This window comes from Pelophylax lessonae (assembly GCF_965119305.1).
Source record: "Pelophylax lessonae genome assembly, chromosome: 12".
NCBI classification, from domain to species: domain Eukaryota; kingdom Metazoa; phylum Chordata; class Amphibia; order Anura; family Ranidae; genus Pelophylax; species Pelophylax lessonae.
The window spans coordinates 153,997,000-154,020,139 of record NC_138779.1 but is presented as its reverse complement, the minus strand read 5'-3'; the positions used below and the strand labels follow the sequence as shown (position 1 = coordinate 154,020,139).

At 41.3% G+C, this 23,140-nt stretch overlaps 1 protein-coding gene across 1 annotated transcript in view; it reads right to left on the bottom strand.

The window, feature by feature from the left end:
- Positions 1–10,575: 10,575 nt before the first annotated feature.
- The window catches only part of LOC309567799 (uroplakin-2-like), a gene marked incomplete at both ends in the record, with an annotated part of 80,912 nt that continues 68,347 nt past the window's right edge, over positions 10,576–23,140 (bottom strand). Inside the window, one exon of the mRNA XM_082273249.1 lies at positions 10,576–10,715. Within this exon, the coding sequence (XP_082129375.1) occupies positions 10,576–10,715 (140 nt within the window). The remainder of the gene's footprint in view (positions 10,716–23,140) is intronic.

The following is a 23,140-nucleotide window of genomic DNA, read 5'->3' as shown; positions in this document are numbered from 1 at the left end:
ACTCTCTTCCGCTATATGTCTCTCGTGTTCTATTTTAGCCGCCTTGATTTTGTCTTTACATATCTTATTATGCTTGAATGCTGCCAATGACCCCTCAGTCTTGTATTTTTTGAAGGCCCTTTCTTTAGCATTAATATGCATTTTTATGTTGGAGTTTAGCCACCCAGGGTTTAGTTTTCCTCTTTTAAATTTATTTCCCTTTGGAATGCACTGGGCAATCCCTTTGTTCAGTATGCTCTTGAAGCACTCGCATTTTTCCTTGGTGTTCTTTGTTCCCAGGGTTCTATCCCATTTGATATTTTCTAGCAGAGAGTGCAGTTTTGGGAAATTGGCATTGAAATTCAGTGTCCTTATATTACCCTTGTGTTTCCTATTACTATGATAAATACTGAAACTAATTGACCTATGGTCACTGTTTCCTAAGTTGCCCCGTATTTCTATATCCGTGAGCAGGTCTGTATTGTTGGTAATCAATAGGTCAAGTACAGCATTGGTTTCTTGTCGGTGCGTTCACCATCTGATCCATGAAATTGTCCTGCAAAACATTTAGGAACTGCCGAGCCTTGGCTGAATGCGCGGTTCCTTCTGCCCAGTCTATGTCTGGATAATTAAAGTCCCCCATTATAATGACATTTCCCATCCTTGCTGCCAATTCTATCTGTAAAAGGAGGTCAGCCTCCCCCTCCTCCCTCTGGTTGGGGGGCCTATAGCATATGCCCAATATTACCTTCCCTATAGTGCCTTCCCTTTAAAGTGATACCCATAGGGATTCTGCCTAGTCCATAGCTCCATTATTAATATCACCCCTCATATTTACCTGTACACTGTTCTTAATATACAGACATACTCCTCCCCCTTTTTTACCTTCTCTATCCCTGCAATAAAGGGAATACCCCTGAATGGTCGCCATCCAATCATGAGAGCTGTCGAACCAAGTCTCTGTTATCCCCACAAAGTCCTCCTCAAACATCAGTAGCTCCAGCTTTCCCATCTTGTTGGCCAGGCTTCTGGCATTGGTAAACAAACCTCATAATTTTGACCGGTTGCATACTATACCCTCGTTTGATGTTTTTAGGCTGCTCTTGTGATTTTTTCCCCATACCCACCTTGGGTTTATGTGCTCTGAACACCCTACTGCTAATGTCCCCCTTTGTGCCCTCTGAAACTTGCTCCCCGCTGGCTAATTCTACATCTGTACCCTCCCCCCCCCCATCACCTAGTTTAAATCCCCTCTAACTGTATGGCCATCCTCTCACCCAGTATGGCTGCACCCTCCCCATTTAGGTGCAATATGTCCCTACCAAAGAGCCGGTGGCTGACTAAGAAGTTGGCCCAGCTCTCTAGGAACCCGAAACCCTCCTTACTACACCAGCTCCTCAGCCATTTGTTAACTTCCCTAATCTCCCGCTGCCTCTCTGGTATGGTTCGAGGTACAGGTAGTATTTTGAGGGCCCTCATCTCACCCTGGCCTGCTGTAAGGGGGGGATCTATATGGGACCTCACCCTGGCCTGCTGTAAGGGGGGATCTATATGGGGGACCTCACCTCACCCTGGCCTCCTGTAAGGGGGGGATCTATATGGGGGACCTCATCTCACCCTGGCCTGCTGTAAAGGAGGATCTATGGGGGACCTGCCCTGGCCTGCTCTAAAGGGGAATATATGGGGATCCTGCTCTAAAGGGGATCTATGCCATAGATACCCCTTTAGAGTAGGGTCCCCATAGATCCCCTTTAATACCTTGCCACCCCTGTTTTAAAAGTCTAGCTCCGCCACCGTCTCTGAGCCTGCCCTTGCAGAGCTGACAATCTCTGCACCAGTGTGGCTCCCATCTCCTAGACAGACCAACTGAAGCACAGCATGGCATCTTTTAGCCTGACTGCTTGCGTAGTCCCTTGAACACTTAGGGAGCACTGCTGCTGCAGAGGAGAATTGCACAGAAAAGGACATGGAGGAAGAGGAGGAGGAGGAGGTGGTGGTGGATTAGTCAGATGTGGCAGAACCAGCACCAGCTTTTTGGAGGCGTGGTGGCAAAACATGCTGCAAGACCGAACCCTGTCCTGCATCCTTCCCGGCTGCCAGCAGAGTTACACAGTGCGCCGTGAAAGAAATGTAACGTCCCTGTCCATGCCTGCTGGACCAAGAGTCAGCAGTAATGTGCACCTTCCTGCTGACCGCTTTGTCCAACGAGGCCAAAACACTACCTTCCACATGATGGTAGAGAGCCGGAATGGCCTTACGCGAAAAGTAATGCCTTTTTGGGACCTGCCACTGTGGTGCAGCACATTCTACAAGTTTGCGAAAGGGAGCCGAGTCTACCAGCTGAAAAGGCAGCAACTGTAATGCTAGCAATTTGGTCAAGCTAGCATTAAGACGCTGAGCATGTGGATGACTGGGACAGTATTTCTTTCTATAGTTCAAATACTGGGGTAGTGAAATCTGCCTGCTGCTCAAATCAAGTGGTGATGTACTGCTAGCAGATTGGGTGCAACTCTCTGTGCCACTCATTACTATACCATCATTCCTCTCAAAGCTGGTATTTGAGAAGGCATGAGGTATAGTAGGGTTAGAAATTGCAGATGAGGAGCAAGGTGCTGTATGCTTGTTTTGATCTGCTGCCTCTTTCAGGTGCTGTTGCCAATGGACTGCATGGCAGGAAGTCATATGTCTTGTCAAGCATGTGGTGCCCAAGCGGCTGGTGTTCTTTATCTGCTTTAGACAGATGCTGCAAACAGCAATGCTGCAGCCAACTGCACAGGCGGTGTACTGTGACGCAATAGGTTGGCTACTGCTAGGCCGGCCCATGGAGCACATCTGCCTCGTTGCAGTTGTGCATCCTCCTCATCCCCCTCCTCTATCCTGTCAGGCACCCAAGTACAGTCAGTGACCTCATCATCCCCTTCCTCCTTGTCACTGGAGCAAACTTGGCAATATGCTTCAGCTGTGGCAACATGACTGTTGGTCTCTTGTCCGTCGTTGCCACCCCCTCTCTCTAGGCTCATGTTATTCCCTTCATCAACCTGGGAAACAACATCACAGCTTTCAAATTGCTGCGCATCCTCCAGGAGCATGTCACTGACACTATGATTGAATAGTTCAGGTGACTTCTCCGTGCATGATGGTGGGGCGACTGAAGGAGTAGCTGTGGAGAAGGAGCCTGTGGAACGGGCTGCTTTGGCAGCTGCGGTGGAAGGAAAAACTACTGGGAGTGTGGGTGTCAAAGGAAGAGTAGGATGAGGATGGCTTATTGATCCACTCCACCAACTCTTCCACATCTTGTGGATGAATAGCACGGGCAGCACCGGAAATAAAGGACAGGTGTGCCCCACCTGCAGAGGATGTTCTATGTTGATTGTGACCACCACTTTTCACAATTGACACAGAGGTTGCTTGCCCTCTTTTCATGGCCTGTGAGTGTCCGCCTCTCCTTGTCGGCCTTTCAGACATTATGTTGATACAGATCAATATAGGGTGTACGCAACTGAACAATAGATACTCAATGACCAAATATGATGTCATTAATAGCCCTATAGATGGGCTGTGGTGGTTATAGATGTACGCAACTGACCGATTATCAATACTCTCACTGATATCTGATGTAATCTATAATCCTATAGATGGATGATCTGTGATCCCTATAGATAAATCCATAACTGAGCAAAGGTTACTGTGGCCGATATCTGTAGTGATCTTTATTCACACAGGTATGTGACCCCTATAGATAAATCCACAAACGAGCAAAAGGTTACTATGGCTGATATTTGCAGTGATCTTTATTCCCACAGCTATGTGACCCCTTTAGAAAAAAACACAACTGAGCGCAAAGGTTACTGTGGCTGATATCTGCAGTGATGTCTATTCCCACAGCTATGCGGCCCCTATAGAAAACATACACAACTGAGCAAAGGTTACTGTGGCTGATATCTGTAGTGTGATCTCTATTCCCACAGCTATGTGACCCCTATAGAAAAAAACACAACTGAGCAAAGGTTACTGTGGCTGATATCTGCAGTGATATCATAAAGATTTTAGAATGTTGTAGAAACTGACCGATGAACAATACTGGTATCTGATGTAAAGAAATCAATCTATCCCTACCTCACACAGTAACATTGGCCCTCCCTACACTGTCTGATCTGATGTAAAAAAAAAAAAATCAATCTATCCCTACCTCACACAGGACCCTTGGCCCTCCCTACACTGCTACAAATGTCTCTCTGAACTGTCTGACTCCAAAAAAAAAACAACTACTCTTTCCCTGCCTTAATCGCGTGCCTGTCCCTGTCTGATCGCCGCACAATGACACTGCACGGTGCGGCTGCGCGAGCAGCCCTTTATGTAGTGTGGGGCGTGTACTTGGCCCCTGAGCCATGATTGGATAAAGGCACCCTGCCTTTTAGTCCAATCATGGCAGAGATCATTTTTATTGGCTAAAGCATGAGGTCAGGGTGCATGCTTTGGCCAATCACATAATGTGCTGCGCATGCAGTGCATTATGGGAAACTCAAATTTCCAGCGAAGAAGCACATTTGTTCGTCATTCGAACAAATGATTGAACCACCGATGTTCGAGTTGAATGTAGCCTCCACTCAAATTCGAAGCGCATCCCTACTGATAATATAATGAATTATATCCCACGTACTGGAAATTGTATCCTAATATATGAGTTGCAGCTGGCCCCGTCTTCTTCCCCCTGCAGGGGGGGAAGTATTAAGATAAAAAGGGACTGACAAAACACCTAGGGCGGGAACTGTGCGTCCTTACGTCACTTCTGTTTCGTGGTTTGAGCCCATGGAACGCACCCAGGACCTGGAAGTCTGGCGGAACGCCGGTCTGCTTGTCTGGCGATACTGTAATGTGAGTGGATGCTGATTCATAAATAAAATAGTATATACAGAAATACACTATGGGATGCCCATTGTATCTTTGCATGTGATTACCCGGTTGAAACCTACGGGGACACAGGCACCAGGGTCCATCATAAAGGAGCAACACCCCTACAGGGGTAAGGAGCTGTGTACCATTCCATATAGGATCCAGGAGGTAAGCCCATGTGGATCCAGGAGTTTTACCTGCTAATAAAAAGGCCCTAAACCCCTTCATGGGTAAGGAGATGCAGAGAGCGTAATACCATAGGGGGTAGAGTATAGCACCGCTGTGGAACACGGGAAGAGCACAGGAGGCACAAAGCACTTTATTCATATCAGCACTGTATACTGCCATTTGACATAAGGCACAAAGCACCTTAACTAAACCAGCACTGGATGTGGATGTTTGGCATATACAGCTGCAAGAAAAAGTATGTGAACCCTTTGGAATGATATGGATTTCTGCACAAATTGGTCATAAAATGTGATCTGATCATCATCTAAGTCACAACAATAGACAATCACAGTCTGCTTAAACTAATAACACACAAATAATGAAATGTTGCCATGTTTTTATTGAACACACCATGTAAACATTCACAGTGCAGGTGGAAAAAGTTTGTGAACCCCTAGAGCCTAGACTAATGACATCTCCAAGAGCTAATTGGAGTGAGATGTAAGCCAACTGGAGTCCAATCAATGAAATGAGATTGGAGGCGTCAGCTGCCCTGCCATATAAAAAAAACACACACCAGTTCTTGGTTTGCTTTTCACAAGAAGCATTGCCTGATGTGAATGATGCCTCACACAAAAGAGCTCTGAGAAGACCTACGATTGACTTGCATAAAGCTGGAAAGGGTTTGAAAGATTGTATTAACATGCCTTATTATATTTCATATATATTTCAGTTTATGCCCATTCTGTGATGGAGTGTGGGCCCTTGCATTTGCATGGTAACGAGCCAGACTGACACTCATTCATACGGCCCTGAAAATCAGACAGCTGTGTTTTGCATTTAGACGACATGTTAAACACCTTTTCATTCATTCATTTGGACACTTGACAGGGTTAAGTATGCACATGGAAATTACTTAAGTATGCACATGGAAATTACTGACACCACCTAAACACATTTGACAATTGCTTGCAATAACACATGACAACTGAATACAGACAGAGCGACTAGTCCCACAAAACACAGATTCAGATACAAGAACACCTCATATTGACACAGATGCATAGCGAAAACAAAAGCCCTTTCATGTACTGTTCTGTGAGATATGCGCTATTGTTAATTTGACTGATGAATTGTAACCAGTTTGGAGCAGTCTTTCCCGCTCAAAACGTGCCTTAACCCCTTGCCGACTGCCTAACGCCGATCTACGTCGGCAGTCAGCCCCTCACAGGCAAAGTGACGTAGGGCTACGTCACTAGCTTGTGAGGGTCTAGGGAGCGAGCGCGCACCCCCGGAGGCGCGCTCCCGCGTGGTCACGGACCCCCCCGCGCGTGTGACCGGCGGACCCGATGTCCGCCGGTCACTCGGCGATCGGCGGGGGAGAGGGAGAATGTCAGGCAGCTTGTGTAAACAAGCCACCTGTCATTCTCCTTGCTGTTAGGATACTGATCACTCGGATCTAGTATGTAGATCCGTTGATCAGTGTCCATACAGCTCAAGCCCCAGCCAATCACAGTAGAAAGCACGCCCCTAGGGATACACACAGCCCCTCCCTCCCAAATAAAGTTAACCCCTTCACTACCAGTGTATTTTTACAGTAACAGTGCATATATATAGCACTGATTACTGTAGAAATGTCACTGGTAACCCCAAAAGTGTCAAAAATGTCAGTCAAGGGTCCGATCTGTCCGCCCCAATGTCGCAGTACCGCAAAAAAAAAAAAAAAAATCGCAGATCGCCGCCATTACACGTTAAAAAAAAACAACAAAAATGACAGAAATCTTTCCCTTTGTTAGTAAACGCGATAACTTTTGTGCAAACCAATCAAAATACGCTTTTTGCGATTTTTTTTACCAAACATAGGTAGCATAAAACAAATTGGCCGAAAAAGTAAAAAAAATTTTGATTTTTAAATTTTTTTTTTGGGGAATTTCATATAAAAAAATGTGAAAAATATTGCTATTTTTGCAAAATTGATGCTCTTTTTTTGTTCATAGCGCGTGATCAAAAAAAAAAAAAAAAAAAAAAAAAAAAAAAAAAAATCGCACAGGTGATCAAATACCACCAAAAGAAAGCTCTGTTTGTGGGAAAAAAAGGACGCCAAATTCGTTTAGGTACAGCGTCGCACGACCGCGCAATTGTCCGTTAAAGTCACGCAGTGCCGAATCGCAAAATACCTCCTGGTCGGAATGGGGGTAAAATCTTCCGGGGCTTAAGTGGTTAAATATGAGCGAAACTTGCAATAAAATCAGTTGTGTCTGCGCTAAGTTTGAGTGCTATGTGTCGTCACAACTCCCGGCTGGATGAGGGGAAATTCACTATCTAGGGGGGGGGGGGGGGGTTAGCCACTGAAGGGCCGTATATCGTCTTTTAATTTCATCCTGACGAGATTTGAGCTAACAGAGTTATAAAAGTATCTCCAAAACCATGGACTGATGAACAGCAAGGCTAAGACAAATTGTCTATAAATGGAGAAAGTTCAGCACTACTGCTACTCTCCCTTGGAAAACAAAAACAAGAAAAGCGCTCTGGGTGCAGACTGCTTTAATAAAAGTAATAAAAGTGAAGGAAAGCAGCAACTCACAAACATAAGGTCATGGACAAGTGTGTGCAGGATCCACCAGGTGGACGGGTCACCTCCTGGAGCACCTGGAGAAAGAACGCGCATGTCCGTTGCGGACCTTGCGCATGCTCAGAAACGTGTCATGCTTTCCGAGCCCCGGGACACCAGCGAGCGTCACGGACGTGACCCGTCTCTCCTCCTCTGCAGCGTTACACCTATGCCAGATGACCGGGACATATTGGGATTAAGGTTGGCCACCGCTCCACGGCTCTACTAGGTTCAGGCATACCGTGCTTTCAACAGAGGAATGGCACCACCCGGTGGATCCTGTACACACTTGTTCATGACCTTATGTTTGTGAGTTGCTGCTTTCCTTCACTTTTATTACAGCAGTCTGCACCCAGAGCGCTTTTCTTGTTGTTGTTTTTCATGTTGCTCCAGAGTTCCTCCATCTCTGATCAAAAGCTGCCAGGTACAGCAGGACTGTTTTTATTACATCATTTATGATTGCTTTATTAGACGTTTTTAAACAAAAGACTTCCCCATTTGACTTCTATTGTTCATTTTAATACATTATGTGATGCGGATGGATTTCTTAGCGCTTATATAATTGTGTTTTTGCTACTCTCCCTTGGAGGGCCGTCCTGTAAAGATGACTGCAAGAGCACAGCGCAGACTGCTCAATGAGGTGAAGAAGAATCCTAAAGTGTCAGCTAAGACTTACAAAAGTCACTGGCAAATGCTAACATCCCTGTTAACGAATCTACAATACGTAAAACACTAAACAAGAATGGATTTCATGGGAGGATACCATAGAGGAAGCCACTGCTGTCCAAACAAAAAACATTGCTGCATGTTTACAGTTTGCACAAGAGCACCTGGATGTTCCACAGCAGTACTGGCAAGATATTCTGTTGACAGATGAAACCCAAGTTGAGTTGTTTGGAAGAAACACACAACACTATGTGTGGCGAAAAAGAGGCACAGCACACCAACATCAAAACGTCATCCCAACTGTGAAGTATGGTGGTGGGGGCATCATGGTTTGGAGCTGCTTTGCTGCATCAGGGCCCGGACAGGTTGCTATCTTCGAAAGAAAAATGAATTCCCAAGTTTATCAAAACATTTTGCAGGAGAACTTAAGGCCATCTGTCTACCAGTTGAAGCTCAGACGATTGGTGTTGCAACAGGACAATGACCCAAAGTATAGAAGTAAATCAATAACAGAATGGCTTAAACAGAAGAAAATACGCCTTCTGAAGTGACCCAGTCAGAGTCCTGATCTCAACCCGATTAAGATGCTGTGGCATGACCTAAAGAAAGTGATTCACAACAGACATCAAGAATATTGCTGAACTGAAACAGTTCTGTAAAGAGGAATGGTCAAGAATTACTCCGTCCTGACCATTGTGCACGTCTGATCTACAACTACAGGAAACGTTTCGTTGAAGTTATTGCTGCCAAAAGGAGGTTCAACCAGTTATTAAATTCAAGGGTTCACATACTTTTTCCACCTGCACTGTGAATGTTTACATGGTGTGCAATAAAAACATGGCAACATTTCATTCTTTGTGTGTTATTAGTTTAAGCAGACTGTGATGGTCTATTGTTGTGACTTAAAATGTGATCTGATCATCATCTATGACCAATTTGTGCAGAAATCCATATCATTCCAAAGGGTTCACATACTTTTTCTTGCAGCTGTATATCATTGGACTGAATTTTAAGTGGGGACTATTTTTACTTGGCACTTTATCATGCTGCAAATTATAAAAGTGCCACAAAATGTAATGTTGCACAACATTGTTTGTCCTGGGACCACTTTATTCTTGGTTAGGTATATGCACCAATATCTACTGTAAAATTTAACATTATAAATAATTGTTTGATTTATTGATATCACATACCCAATATAACTGTGGAACCCTACAGGTGGATATTTGGTCACCAAGCACTGATCACTTTATCACGCATTTTTGCACTAATATTTGTGTTTCATATATGGGTTATCATTTATGATTGTTTACACATACATTGATGTTTATACAAATCCAAGGAGAAATTTATAGCCATAGTTTATTTCCAACTATGGTTGTGATATTTACCTGGTGGGGTGAGGATACCCCCACCCCCATAGAATAGCGCCATTGCCCTTTATACATCTTCCCTTTTTATTCTAAGAAGTTAACTGTCTGTAACACATTCCAGCTTAGAGCCATCATGCCTTTGGCATTTGGTTTTACCAAAGGTTCAAATCCCAGGGTCCAATGCCTAAAAAATGACAACATTACAGACAAAACCTTTTATCCTTTCCCAGGGTTCAGATACCATCCTTTTATGGCTTGATCCGATTGCTAAACCCCTTGGATTCAGAGATCTTTGACCAGGGTTTGTAGCATAATCATCTCTTCTTTGAAAAAAAAAAAGTGGAGAGCTTCTCCACCATGACCATCACCTTTAGGACACTGCTGCAAAAAAAAAAAAAAACGCAGGTACTTCATGTATGGGAGGGATTTGTCCAATTGGTTGTCAGTGTGTCCATTCACCTATAGGTGGTGTATAACCCATATAATGAATATGGCTGCTCTGCGTCCCGTGATGTACAATAAAGAAATAACTTTTCTTAAAGACCACAAGTGTATTGGATTCCCCATTGTGCCCACGATAACCACTAAAACTAGCTTTGCATGGATGTATAAAATAGAAAAAAAAGTCTCACATGAAGCAGCATTTCAGTAAACTTGATATATAATGTATTGAAATGTTTGTAACATACAGTAAACCACAAATGTAATACACTGTTCCAAATCAGACTTTAAACTTTAATCTACTCAAAAAAAAAAAATACAAAAAAGTAAAAAACTACAAACAACTTTATACAACATTTGTAACATTCTTTCCTATACAGATACAGGCTTTAGATTTTTTCCTCTCCATTATTATGGATGTTCCTGGCTCCAACACAAGGACCCTCACTTATGTGTTGCAAATGTGACTGAAAGGCCAATCAGGAGCATGAACATGGAGATACTGAGGATCACAGTGATGACTACCATTCCTCCTGAGCGTCCTTGCAGAGAGGCATACATTTCTCGTGGGCTTGGAGGTAGATCTGAATATAAAAATTTATAATTAAACAACAACTGAAGCGAGAAAAAAAAAAAAAAAAAAGAGCTAGTAAACCCATACATTTCAGAAACAAACTTGCAGGCACACACAAAGTATTAAAGTGGAAATTTACAGAACCATGGTTAAAATGCTGCAAGTTATGGGTGTATACTTTTCCCAAAAGTATCTATAGTTTTGGAATGCCATTTTTTTGATACACAGCTGTGCCACTTAGCAGAGTGAAAATATGACCTTCTAAATAGGACCTTCTAATTTAGCATCGCTTCTACCTGGATCAACTCTAAACTCTGAACAGACAGGTCAAATCAGCCAAATAACAGGCCAGAAACAGAAAACTGCATTGCTAAACCTTGGTTGTCATCTGCATGTGTGCAAATATTAAGAAATAAAAATCCATTGGCAAGTAAAAAACTGTAGCAGCGTTTTGTCCCAAAGAAAAAATTATCATAGTTTATCAGCTGCATGTTTTCAGTGACGAAAACTAAAAACAAAAATTAAATTCAGTTTCAATTCAGTTGACTAAAAGACAACTAAAATGCTAAAATGGCATTTAAGTCAAGACAATGACTAAAGCTAAATCAAAATTTGACATCAAATCTAAACACAGCTGTGCAGATATATACTGCAACTATCTAGAGTGGAGCTTCTGGAAAACCTAAAAAAGGAGAAGTTCACTTGTTGGCAAAAAATAATGGGGAGGGAGAATAACACCGCTAGCAGTCACAGCAGGGATTGGGAGGTGTGGGGGCCAGTCAGTTTGTAAAAGGTTAGATCCCGAATATGGGTGCAACATGTTACAGAAGGTGAACTTTTCCTTTAAAGCTCAAAACAAACACCTTTGGGCATCATTTTATTTCAGTTCCATGCAGAGTACCAACCAAGTCCTGAATACCAAAGCTTCTCAATGAGCAAGTTTGGTCAATACCTCTAAAGACCACATCATCTACTTCTGTCAAGCAGGAACTGCCACACACTGATCGAAATATGATTGATCCCTGCTGAACCAGCCAAATTTTGATCAGTTTGTTGCCATAAAAAATTAACACCCTTCAGCACCCCCACCCTCCACTGTACTTCCGTGAGTGCTTGCTCTTCTCCCCTTTCTTTGAGCAGAGCTTTCAGGGTGGATCATAGTGTGCTTGCACTGACTAATCATAATCACTCTGATCCATCGAGAAAGCCATGCAGAAAGAGGGAGCTTTCAAATCCCCAGACCACTACACCGGCTGCTAGGGCACTGACATCACCCATGAAGGCAAGTACAGTGGGGACTAGTGGGGGTAGGAAGCTAGGACAGTCCAGGAAACATGTTTTGAAGAATACATTTTGACAATCGTGCTTGTGGACATGTGTGAAAAGTCAGACAGGAAAAATGGAATAAAGTATGCAATTGTCAGGAGTGCAGGATAACATATTTTATGCAAAAGACCAAAAACATCAAAAGAACATTACAAACACAGGTTCAGATTTATACAGTGCCTTGAAAATGTATTCATACCCCTTGAAAATTTCCCACATTCAGTCAGGTTACAACCAAAAACGTAAATGTAGTTTATTGGGATTTTATGTGATGGACCTATGCAAAGTGGCACAGAATTGTGAAGTGAAAGGTAAATGATAAATGAAAAAACAAAATTATACCCGCGCTACAAAACGTGTGGTTATTCTGTGAAAAAATGTGTAAAAAAGTGTAAATGTGTGCAGCTGCTGCAAACGCTAAGAAAATCTTAGGGAATATGATGCAAACAAATTTATGCAGCACTAGCTCCAATAATATTTTGCTATATATCAAATTATCATAAATATAAAGTGCTAAGTGCTGAAATAATCATATATGCAATAAACAAATAATGAAGTGCATAAATCCACATAAGTGATTATAAATAAGTCCAGATAAATATTTAGTGCATGAGAAAAAAGTCCTTAATGTGATCCAAATAAGGTGCCAAAGTGCCAGGTATTCAAAGTGCTTGCAAAGTGAAAGTGCCCCTCACGGTTCCCCACTCACCAGATTGCCGATATAAAAAGACCTTGGTAATTGTTGCACACTGGCCCGGGATCTTTTGAAACAAAACTTCTCCTATGCAGCCTTCAAGATTAATTGGGTCCGCTTCCACCATTAAATGAAAAGATGGCCATACATGGTGAAGTAAGTTTAAACCAATTTATTTCCATAAAAAAGGTCAAATGGATACTCACAAGCGAATATAGTATATAAGCATGTACAGTGAACTCATGTGGCGCCGCTCTTGGCGTGCGTTCCACACACAGGAAGTTCCTGACCGGAAGCGACGTTCCGTCTGGTCCGCAACGGAAGAGCATCAACGCGTTTCGCCGTCAATACAGCGTCTTCAAAGACATCACTTCCTGTTAGCGGAGGCTTTTTATATCCTAGCCTCTCAATCACATCCGGAATCTCTAAATTTAAACTTATTTAATCGATCACAAACTAATAGAATTGATTACTGGGATTGATATAGTGGCTTTACTCATCTATATCTAATGTTATTATATGAATATAATCTGTTATGATCGTTAACGTTTACTACGTCCGGGCATCACTTCCTGTATACAAAGCTTGTTTAACCCTTTTATATTTCCGCTATACTTTATTAATAAAAACATCAATATTTAGCATTCATAGATTCCAATACAACATTTTGTCAGTATTAAACTTCTAAAACCTAATTTTATTAATATTATTTAACATTTAAAAATTACCTATTTATGGTTTGAACAAATGGTATATTAGAATATATATATATATATATATATATATATATATATATATATATATATATATATATATATATATATATATATATATATATATATATATATATATATAAATTATTTTAAAAAGATTTAAAATAAATATAAATTATTGAAAAATCCAGAAATTTGGGAATCATAATATCTTGGGAATTGGGACATTATTGGAGGAAATTATATAAATATTAATTCGATTCACCTTGGTGTACAAAATTGTTATATAAATATTTATTCTTATTTGGTTATTACACATAAATATGAAACTCTAATAAGGAGGAAAAGGAGGTTCTGTGAGGCTGGTTAAAAAAAGGATTTGGTTATATGCAGGAGGGAATGGGATATAAAATTAAAATATTAAAATGTACAGATGAGAATTAGATAAATTAAAAAAGAATTAAAATGTATGTGAGGAGTATAGCCATATGCATAGGTTCTATATTTAGGCTGATAAAAAGAGGAATTGATTATGTGCAGGAGGGAATTAAATTATTAATTAGAATCTTAAAATATTAAAATATGCAAGAGGGAATTAGGAATATTGTAAAATTATTATAATATGCATGAAGAGTATTACCAGTTGGATAGGAAACAGTTTACATCTACATCTATATTCAGTCCTTTGGGTTTAAGTGTCTCCAAACGATGGATCCACTGTGTTTCATTTTGTGACACTGCTTTTGTTAGGTTACCTCCCCTCCAGTGGGGTTCTATTTTATCAATGGCACAGAAGGATAGAAGGGTAGGATCACTCTGGTGGACCAATTTAAAATGGTGGGAAAGACTGTGGTTTTTAAACCCTTTTTTTATATTTGAGACATGTTCTCTAAGTCTTACCCTCAATTCCCTGGTGGTCCTACCCACATACTGTAATCCACACGGACATGAGGAGGTATGTCACATGTGTGGATGCACAAGTGATGAATTTTTTAATTTTATACATTTTTCCATTAAAAGAAGATTTAAAATCTATATTTTTTCTTTTTCTAAACCTTGAGGTACGACATATCATGCATTTGCCACAGCTAAAAAACCCATTCTGATCCCAGAATGTACCCATTTTGGTAGGTGGGTTGACCACATTGTGGGCTAGTTGTAATCTAAGAGTTTTAGGTTTGGTGCAAATGTTTAAACATTCTGGGACATAGGTAGGTACATTCTCATCTGTACATTTTAATATTTTAATTTTATATCCCATTCCCTCCTGCATATAACCAAATCCTTTTTTTAACCAGCCTCACAGAACCTCCTTTTCCTCCTTATTAGAGTTTCATATTTATGTGTAATAACCAAATAAGAATATTTATATAACAAATTTTTTTACACCAAGGTGAATCGAATTAATATTTATATAATAATTTCCTCCAATAATGTCCCAATTCCCAAGATATTATGATTCCCAAATTTCTGGATTTTTCAATAATTTATATTTATTTTAAATCTTTTTAAAATAATTGTATATATATATATATATATATATATATATATATATATATATATATATATATATATATATATATATATATATATATATATATATATATATATATATATATATATATATATATATATATATATATATATACATACATATATACATACACATATACATACACATATATGCATACACACACACACTCTAATATACCATTTGTTCAAACCATAAATAGGTAATTTTTAAATAATTTTAAATTATATTAATAAAATTAGGTTTTAGAAGTTTAATACTGACAAAATGTTGTATTGGAATCTATGAATGCTAAATATTGATGTTTTTATTAATAAAGTATAGCGGAAATATAAAAGGGTTAAACAAGCTTTGTATACAGGAAGTGATGCCCGGACATAGTAAACGTTCACGATCATAACAGATTATATTCATATAATAACATTAGATATAGATGAGTAAAGCCACTATATCATTCCCAGTAATCAATTCTATTAGTTTGTGATCGATTGAATAAGTATAAAATTTAGAGATTCCGGATGTGATGATTGAGAGGCTAGGATATAAAAAGCCTCCGCTAACAGGAAGTGATGTCTTTGAAGACGCTGTATTGACGGCGAAACGCGTTGACGCACTTCCGGTTGCGGACCAGACGGAACGTCACTTCTGGTCAGGAACTTCCTGTGTGTGGAACGCAAGCAGAGAGCGGCGCGACACGAGTTCACTGTACATGCTTATATACTATATTCGCTTGCGAGTATCCATTTGACCTTTTTTATGGAAATAAATTGGTTTAAACTTACTTCACCATGTATGGCCATCTTTTCATTTAATGGTGGAAGCGGAAGCGGACCCATTTAATCTTGAAGGCTGCATAGGAGAAGTTTTGTTTCAAAAGATCCCGGGCCAGTGTGCAACAATTACCAAGGTCTTTTTATATCGGCAATCTGGTGAGTGGGGAACCGTGAGGGGCACTTTCACTTTGCAAGCACTTTGAATACCTGGCACTTTGGCACCTTATTTGGATCACATTAAGGACTTTTTTCTCATGCACTAAATATTTATCTGGACTTATTTATAATCACTTATGTGGATTTATGCACTTCATTATTTATTGTTTATTGCGTAAATGATAAATGGTTTTCAAAGTTTTTTTTACAAATAAAAGATCTAAAAAGTGCCTTTATTTGTAAAAAAATTTAAAAACCATTTATCATTTTCCTTTTACTTCACAATTACGAGCCACTTTGCATAGGTCCATCACATAAAATCCCAATAAAAAACATTTAATTTTTTTCACAAATAAAGATCTGAAATGTACACCCAAACCTGGTCCAAAACCAACAAGAAAGGAGGGGGTGTGGTTTCCACTGACATGACTAAGCAGTTAGTGAACTATGTGATGCAGCTGAAGTCTCCTGAATACCATGTGTGAGAGGCAGGCAGACCCAAAGCTGAAAAGGGCTTGCTTTGTTTGAGGGTTTGTTTGTTATGGCTAAGTCTTGGTTCACACTATGGCGATCCGACTTAGGAGGCGAACTTTGAAGACGCATGCACCTTGACTTCGGCGCGACTTGCAGGGACTTCATAAAATGAATGTCTATGCAAGTCGCTCCAGATCGCCCCGAAGTAGTACAGGACCCTTTTTCCAACTCGGAGCGACTTGTGTCGCTCCTATTAGAACCGTTTCTGTATTACACAATGGACCACGACGGTGCACGATTTGTCAGGCTGACCAAGTCGCCTGACAAGTCATACTAGTGTGAACTGGCACTAACAGGCTGATATGGCTGTCCCTGCTGGATGAACTCTTCTGAAGGGACCCATGCAGAGCTGGTGGATGGGAGGGAGGGGACACAGCAGAGTGAAGAGAGCTGCTGGAAGAAAGGAGGCTGTGAGGCTGAACAGGAGACACATCTTATCACAAACAGCTGGGCTCAGTGCACTGAAGAAAAAAAAAGTAATGGAATGCAGGTGAGCAGCACTGTGTGTGTAGTAAATGGACTGTCTTAGCCAAGGGTGGAATGGGACAAACTCTGCTGTGCTGGGCTGTATCACCATTGAGTTTAAACATTTGCAGAGGTGCACAACTGAGCCCAGTTGTAACTAACTTGCCTATATATATATATATATGCATTAAAAGTGATCTTAAAATACCTGTCCCGCTCAAAGGGTTATTCTTAAAAGCTGCTTTGAACCGATTGAATTAGGCAAGTGACTGATTGATCATTGTATTTTTCAGCAGTTAGAGGATATATCCAAAACTTGGTCACAATGAGTAAAGCAGGGGATCGACTTGGGGAGTTTGAAAGGGTGGAAGAGCAAGATGGTGGCCGTAGTCCTCCACAGACACAGAGTGGTGGCCTGCCAAGTGGGGACACTCACAAGGCCGCCACCCTAAGTATCCCACAGTCAGACAAAATAGAGAAGCAGTCTAAAAACTTTGGAACAGCTCAATTCACAGATAATGGATGCAATTCACTCAGTAACGTTATGCTGTCTGATAAAATGGAAGAGATAAAAGTAGATATTGGATTGCTTAGACACGATTTGCAAAAAATCCAGGAAAGAGTGGCTAAAGTGGAAGATAGGATATCATCCTTACAAGATATTGTAATTCCGATAGACAAAAATCACAAAAGTGGACAAGCAGGTAGCAATGTGGTAGCAAAAAGCAGACAAGCTAGAAAGTCGAATCAGTCGAAATAAGGATTGTAGGAATACCTGAAAAAGCAGGTGGTCAAAACCAAGGTATACATTTGTTGAACAATGGTTAAAAGACACTTTTCCAGAACCTCACTACCTGGGGTCCCTCCTAGGACATTATTGGCACGATTGCTTAATTGTAGAGACAGAGATTTGGTGCTAACAAAGGTGAGGCAGAAGGGCATTCGACAGTATGAAAATAGTAAAATTTCCATATTTTTCTTTGGAACTGCAAAATCAGAGGGCAACCTTTAATGATGTTAAGAGAAGGATGAGAGACAAGAAGATAGAATATTCCATGGCCTATCCAGTGAGGTTGAGAGTGGTGGACAAAGGAACAGTCATTTTAATAATCCAGAGCAAGCCCAGAAATGGCTAAGGGAGTGATAAAGAGAGAACTCAAAATAAAAAAGGGACTGGGAATGCTAATTTGGGAGGGGGGTTTGGAAAGGAGGAAGAAGAGATATCTTGAGGACTAAAATTACTTTGGATTGTTCTGATCTATGATGAATTATGGGTAAAATTATATTCCGAGGTTTATAGAAGTATAGATTGATGTTAAAGATGGAGGGTAATATATCAACATGGGGTGGGGTGTTTTTTTTTTTTAACCACTGTTTAACCACTTTACCTCCGCCCACAGCAATATTACAGCGGCACTCCGCCCACAGCAATATTACAGCGGCAGAGTGGCTCGTTATCGTCTGACGACGTAGTACTACGTCGTCAGACACTCCCCCTTCTGGGCGGCGCTTGCGCGCCACCAGAGGCTCGCTCCCGCTGTTTTCATTCACAGCGGGAGTCGGGCCAGGGGAGGAGCAGCGGCGATCGCCGCTGCTCTGCCCCGATCGCGGGGGATCTAGTGTGGAGATCCGCCCGCCTGTGTAAACACAAGCGGGCGGATCTCCATAGTGACAGGGAGGGACAGATCGGACTGTTCAGCATAGATGGACATCCGATCTGTCCATGACTCACACAGTCACCTCCCCCCCTACACGTCAGTAAGCACCAGGCATACATTAACCCCTCCCTCTCCAATAAAATTAACCCCTTCCCTGCCAGTGTCATTTTTACAGTAACAGTGCATATATATAGCACTGATTACTGTAGTAATGTCACTGGTACCCCCAAAAGTGTCAAAAATGTCAGTCAAGGGTCCGATCTGTCCGCCGCAATGTCGCAAAAAAAAATTGCAGATCGCCGCCATTACGCGTTAAAAAAAAAACACCAAAAATGACAGAAATCTCCCTTTGTTAGTAAACGCAATAACTTTTGCGCAAACCAATCAAAATACGCTTATTGCGATTTTTTTTACCAAACATAGGTAGCAGAAAACAAATTGGCCAAAAATTTAAAAAAAAATTGGTTTTTACATCTTTTTTGGGGGGAATTTCATATAAAAAAATGTTAAAAATATTGTTATTTTTCAAAATAAATGCTCTTTTTTTGTTTATAGCGCAAAAAGTAAAAATCGCACAGGTGATCAAATACCACCAAAAGAAAGCTCTGTTTGTGGGAAAAAAAGGACGTAAATTTCGTTTGGGTATGGCGTTGCACGACCGCGCAATTGTCAGTTGAAGTCGCACAGCGCTGAATCGCAAAAAGTGGCCTGGACGGAAGACAGCAAAATCCTCCGGTGGTAAAGTGGTTAAAAAAACTGGTGTTCAGATACTCTCTCACTCTTGTTCTATACTTCACCTTTTCATTGGGTCATTCATCACATTATGACCCTCTTGGTAGTCAACACTGTTGATCCACCAGCCACACTTTTTGGTGGTATGGCTCCACCCCCACACTATTACTTGCTTTTCTTTTTGCCATCTGCACACTCTTCACCTTATTTCTCTTCCTAGTGTCCATGCACTCTTTTAGCACTTCTTTACTCTTCATTTTCACCCCCACACTCACCCATTGGATAACATTTTCAGCTGCTTGGCTCCCTGGCATGGGGTTTCCATCATCACTCACCACTATGATACTATCATTTATAGGTATACATTGGCTTTCATCTCATTACTTTATTACGCCATTATCTTTCCAGATATTTACTTTGAACATGAAGTTAAGCTTTTTATGATCCTTGACTGATGATTCACACTACCCAGGCAGTTTTCATATACTCTATGCTTGTGTGCAGGCCTGGCCCCCTCAGCTCCCTTGTCAGGCATACCCTCTGATGGCGCGCTACTCCATACACTCTGACTGACTGGAATCCATCTGTGAGTTTAATCTTAGAAGGGTTGGATTTATAGAGCTGCTTATCAGTGAAATACTAGATCATCTTACATATATGTGTATAAATATTATATTCTTTCTAGACATGAATTGCACCTGCTCCAGATGAAGTGTTTTCACACGAAACGCGTCAAGCTCTCTAGGAAGCAACTCTACTGTACCATTTCCATTTCACTATGTACTCATTGCATTGTTTTTACCATCTGTATGTACTGTGTACATTTGTGCTGTCACCCGACATGTATACACATATGATTAATCTATGTCAATGTTTTTACTAAATCACTTATGTACAATCCATAGCCTTTCATTTTATCCTCCATGTACATTGCCAATATCCCCTCACTTGTACCGGTTTTGATCCCATAATAAAAATGTGACAATACTGTATTTACTTGACTTTTTCATTTTTGATGTGTCTAACCACTTTAGTCATGAAGGGCCACACACCTCATATAAAGTCTCACACTGTTCTTATTTTATGTTATATTAGGGATGGAGGCACATTTCTATGTGAGCCTCATTTAAAGTCCCAACCCCCCCCCCCCCTCTTTCCTTCGCAACTGGTTAGAACAAGGTATTTTGAGTACAAATACCATTTGTAATATGAGAAACAGATACTAAGGGTTGTAGCACAATAGAGAGAAGGTGGAGCATGTTTCTCCTCCCCCCCTTTTTTTTTTTTTTACACTATAATGAATATTGAATACTATGAGCAACAGATAAAGGGTTAGCACACATTTTGTTTCTTTTCACAGTGTGTGTATGTATATAGGTATTGTTAAAAAAAAATTTATATATATATATATATATATATATATATATATATATATATATATATATATAATAAAAAAATAATACTTGGAACATGAACACACAGATATTAGGATTGTAGCGCTATGGAAAAGAATTGGAATGGAGTTTTTTTTTTTTTTTCCCCTTTTTTTTCCTCCCTTTACTTTTTCCCTTTCCCCTTTCCTTTCTATTGGCCCCTCCTAAGGTGGTTGGGAATAAATCAATTAGTTATGTCTGTGAGGGGTAGAGAAGGGAGAAAACATGGTGGTAGAGGGAGGAGAGCAATATAGAAGATTTACTTAATCGTTCTGAATGTATTTAGATTTCTCTACCATTCTGAATGTATTTAGATTTCTCTACCACTCTCTACCTTTGTTTTTACGACATATTTTTTCATTTTTCCTTTGTATTTTTTTTTTTTTTTTGATTAAGTGATGGGTCTGCAATATTGTAAAGGCTGCATCACAACATATTGCCATCTTGCTAGTAGTAGGGACAGGATGGCAATGCCCCATTGTAATTTGAGTGAATGGAATGGCTCCAAGGCTGAAGTATGGGTATGAATGGAAAAAGATATGCAGTGAAGGAGGAAGTTGGTTTTAGGACATTATGACTTGTGTTGGAAGAATATATACATACACACACTTAAGTAGATGGAAATACATTTTTAAATAGATTTGTAATAGGTGTTAAGAAATGGTGAATACTGATGAGAAATGTACCTTTCTGTCATGGAATGTAAGGAGAATGGGAACAAGGCTAAAGAGGGTCCAAGTATCAACAATTTGTAAGGTGCAGGCAAAAATAATATGTCTACAGGAGACACATGATTAAAAAACGAATGAGTAGTTAGACTCGCAGACTAGCAGACTGCATGCAGAGGAGCTCTTGATTAGAGTTGAGCAGACACCTGGATGTCCGTATTCGGCGGGTTCGGCCAAACTTTAAAAAAAAGTCCGGGTCCGTGTCCCGGACTTTTGCCGAACTTTTCCCGGACACCGAACCCCATTGAAGTCAATGGGGACCCGAACTTTCAGGCACTAAAATGGCTCTAAAACACCAAAGGAAAGGGCTAGAGTGCTGAAAATGGCAGCAAAACGTATTTAAGAACATGGCAAGTGCTCTGCAAACAAATGTGGATAGGGAAATAACTTAAAACAACAAAAAAAAAAAACAGAAAAATAAAACAATGTTCTTCATCTCTGAAGGACGAGGCCCATATGGAGTAGGAGGGAGGTTGAGGTGGTGGTGGATGTGGCAGTGTCATAGGCGTGCGCACAGGGTGTGCCGGGTGTACCTGGGCACACCCTAATCACCTAGGGCACATTAGCATTATCGCTCTGTTTGCCAGTGAGGAGATGGGAAAGATCTCCCTCTGACCTGCTATATTTCACTTTGCCAGCAGGGAGAGTAATGTATCGGGGCCATGTACATGTAGGCAAACACATGCATGTGTATTTAAACTTTGGGGTGCACACCCTAATGCAATAGGCTGCGCACACCTATGGGCGGTGTAGGTGGAAGCAGCGGTGGAGGAGGACCAGGGCCGGATTAAGAGCATCATGGGCTTGGTGCTGAGGATTTTGAAGGGCCTTAAGGGCCGTGCCTTGGCATGCACCCAGAGGAGGAAGGGTGCAGCCATGCATGCCTAATTCAACATGGGATGCTGTCTCTGAAGCCCATAAACACATCCATGCATCGGCAACTGTCCCTCCTTGTCCGGCCTTCGTGCTGTGTGGGGAGGTTCTGAGGGAGCTGCCTGGGGAAGCGAGCATAGAAGCCAGACTTCTGTGTTTACAAGTGACAGAAGAGCGGTAACAGTGAATATGGCCAACTCGGGGCCTATATAAAAAAGGTAGGGGCCTGGAGCTGCAGCTCCAATAGCCCCTACGTTAATCTGGCCCTGAGGAGGACGAGGTAGCCAACACTGCTTCTTTTCACAAATTTTAAATGAGGGTACACCCCAAAAGAGTGAGAAAGAGCAAAAATGGAACAATGGGTGGGTAAGGTCGGTATCCATCGCTATTCTGCACAAGGTACGGAAAAGTCCCGTGGGATCCATGCCTGGTTCATTTTAATGAACGTGAGCTTGTCCACATTGTCTCTGGACAGGCGGCTGCGCTTGTCTGTGATAATGCCCCCAGCCGTGCTAAATACCCGTTCAGATAATACACTGGCTGCAGGGCACGCCAGTACCTCCAAGGCGTAAAGGGCAAGCTCAGGCCATGTGCCCAATTTGGAGACCCAGAAGTTGAAGGGGGCAGACCCGTCATTCACTACATGTAGGCGTGTGCACACATACTGCTCCACCATGTTGGTGAAATGCTGCCTCCTGCTAAGACGTTCTATAAGAGCTGCTGGTGCAGCTGTTTGTTGTGGCGTGCTGACAAAGCTTTTCCACATTTCGGCCATGCTAACCCTGCCTTCTGAGGTGCTGGCGGTGCCCTGGTTGCGTT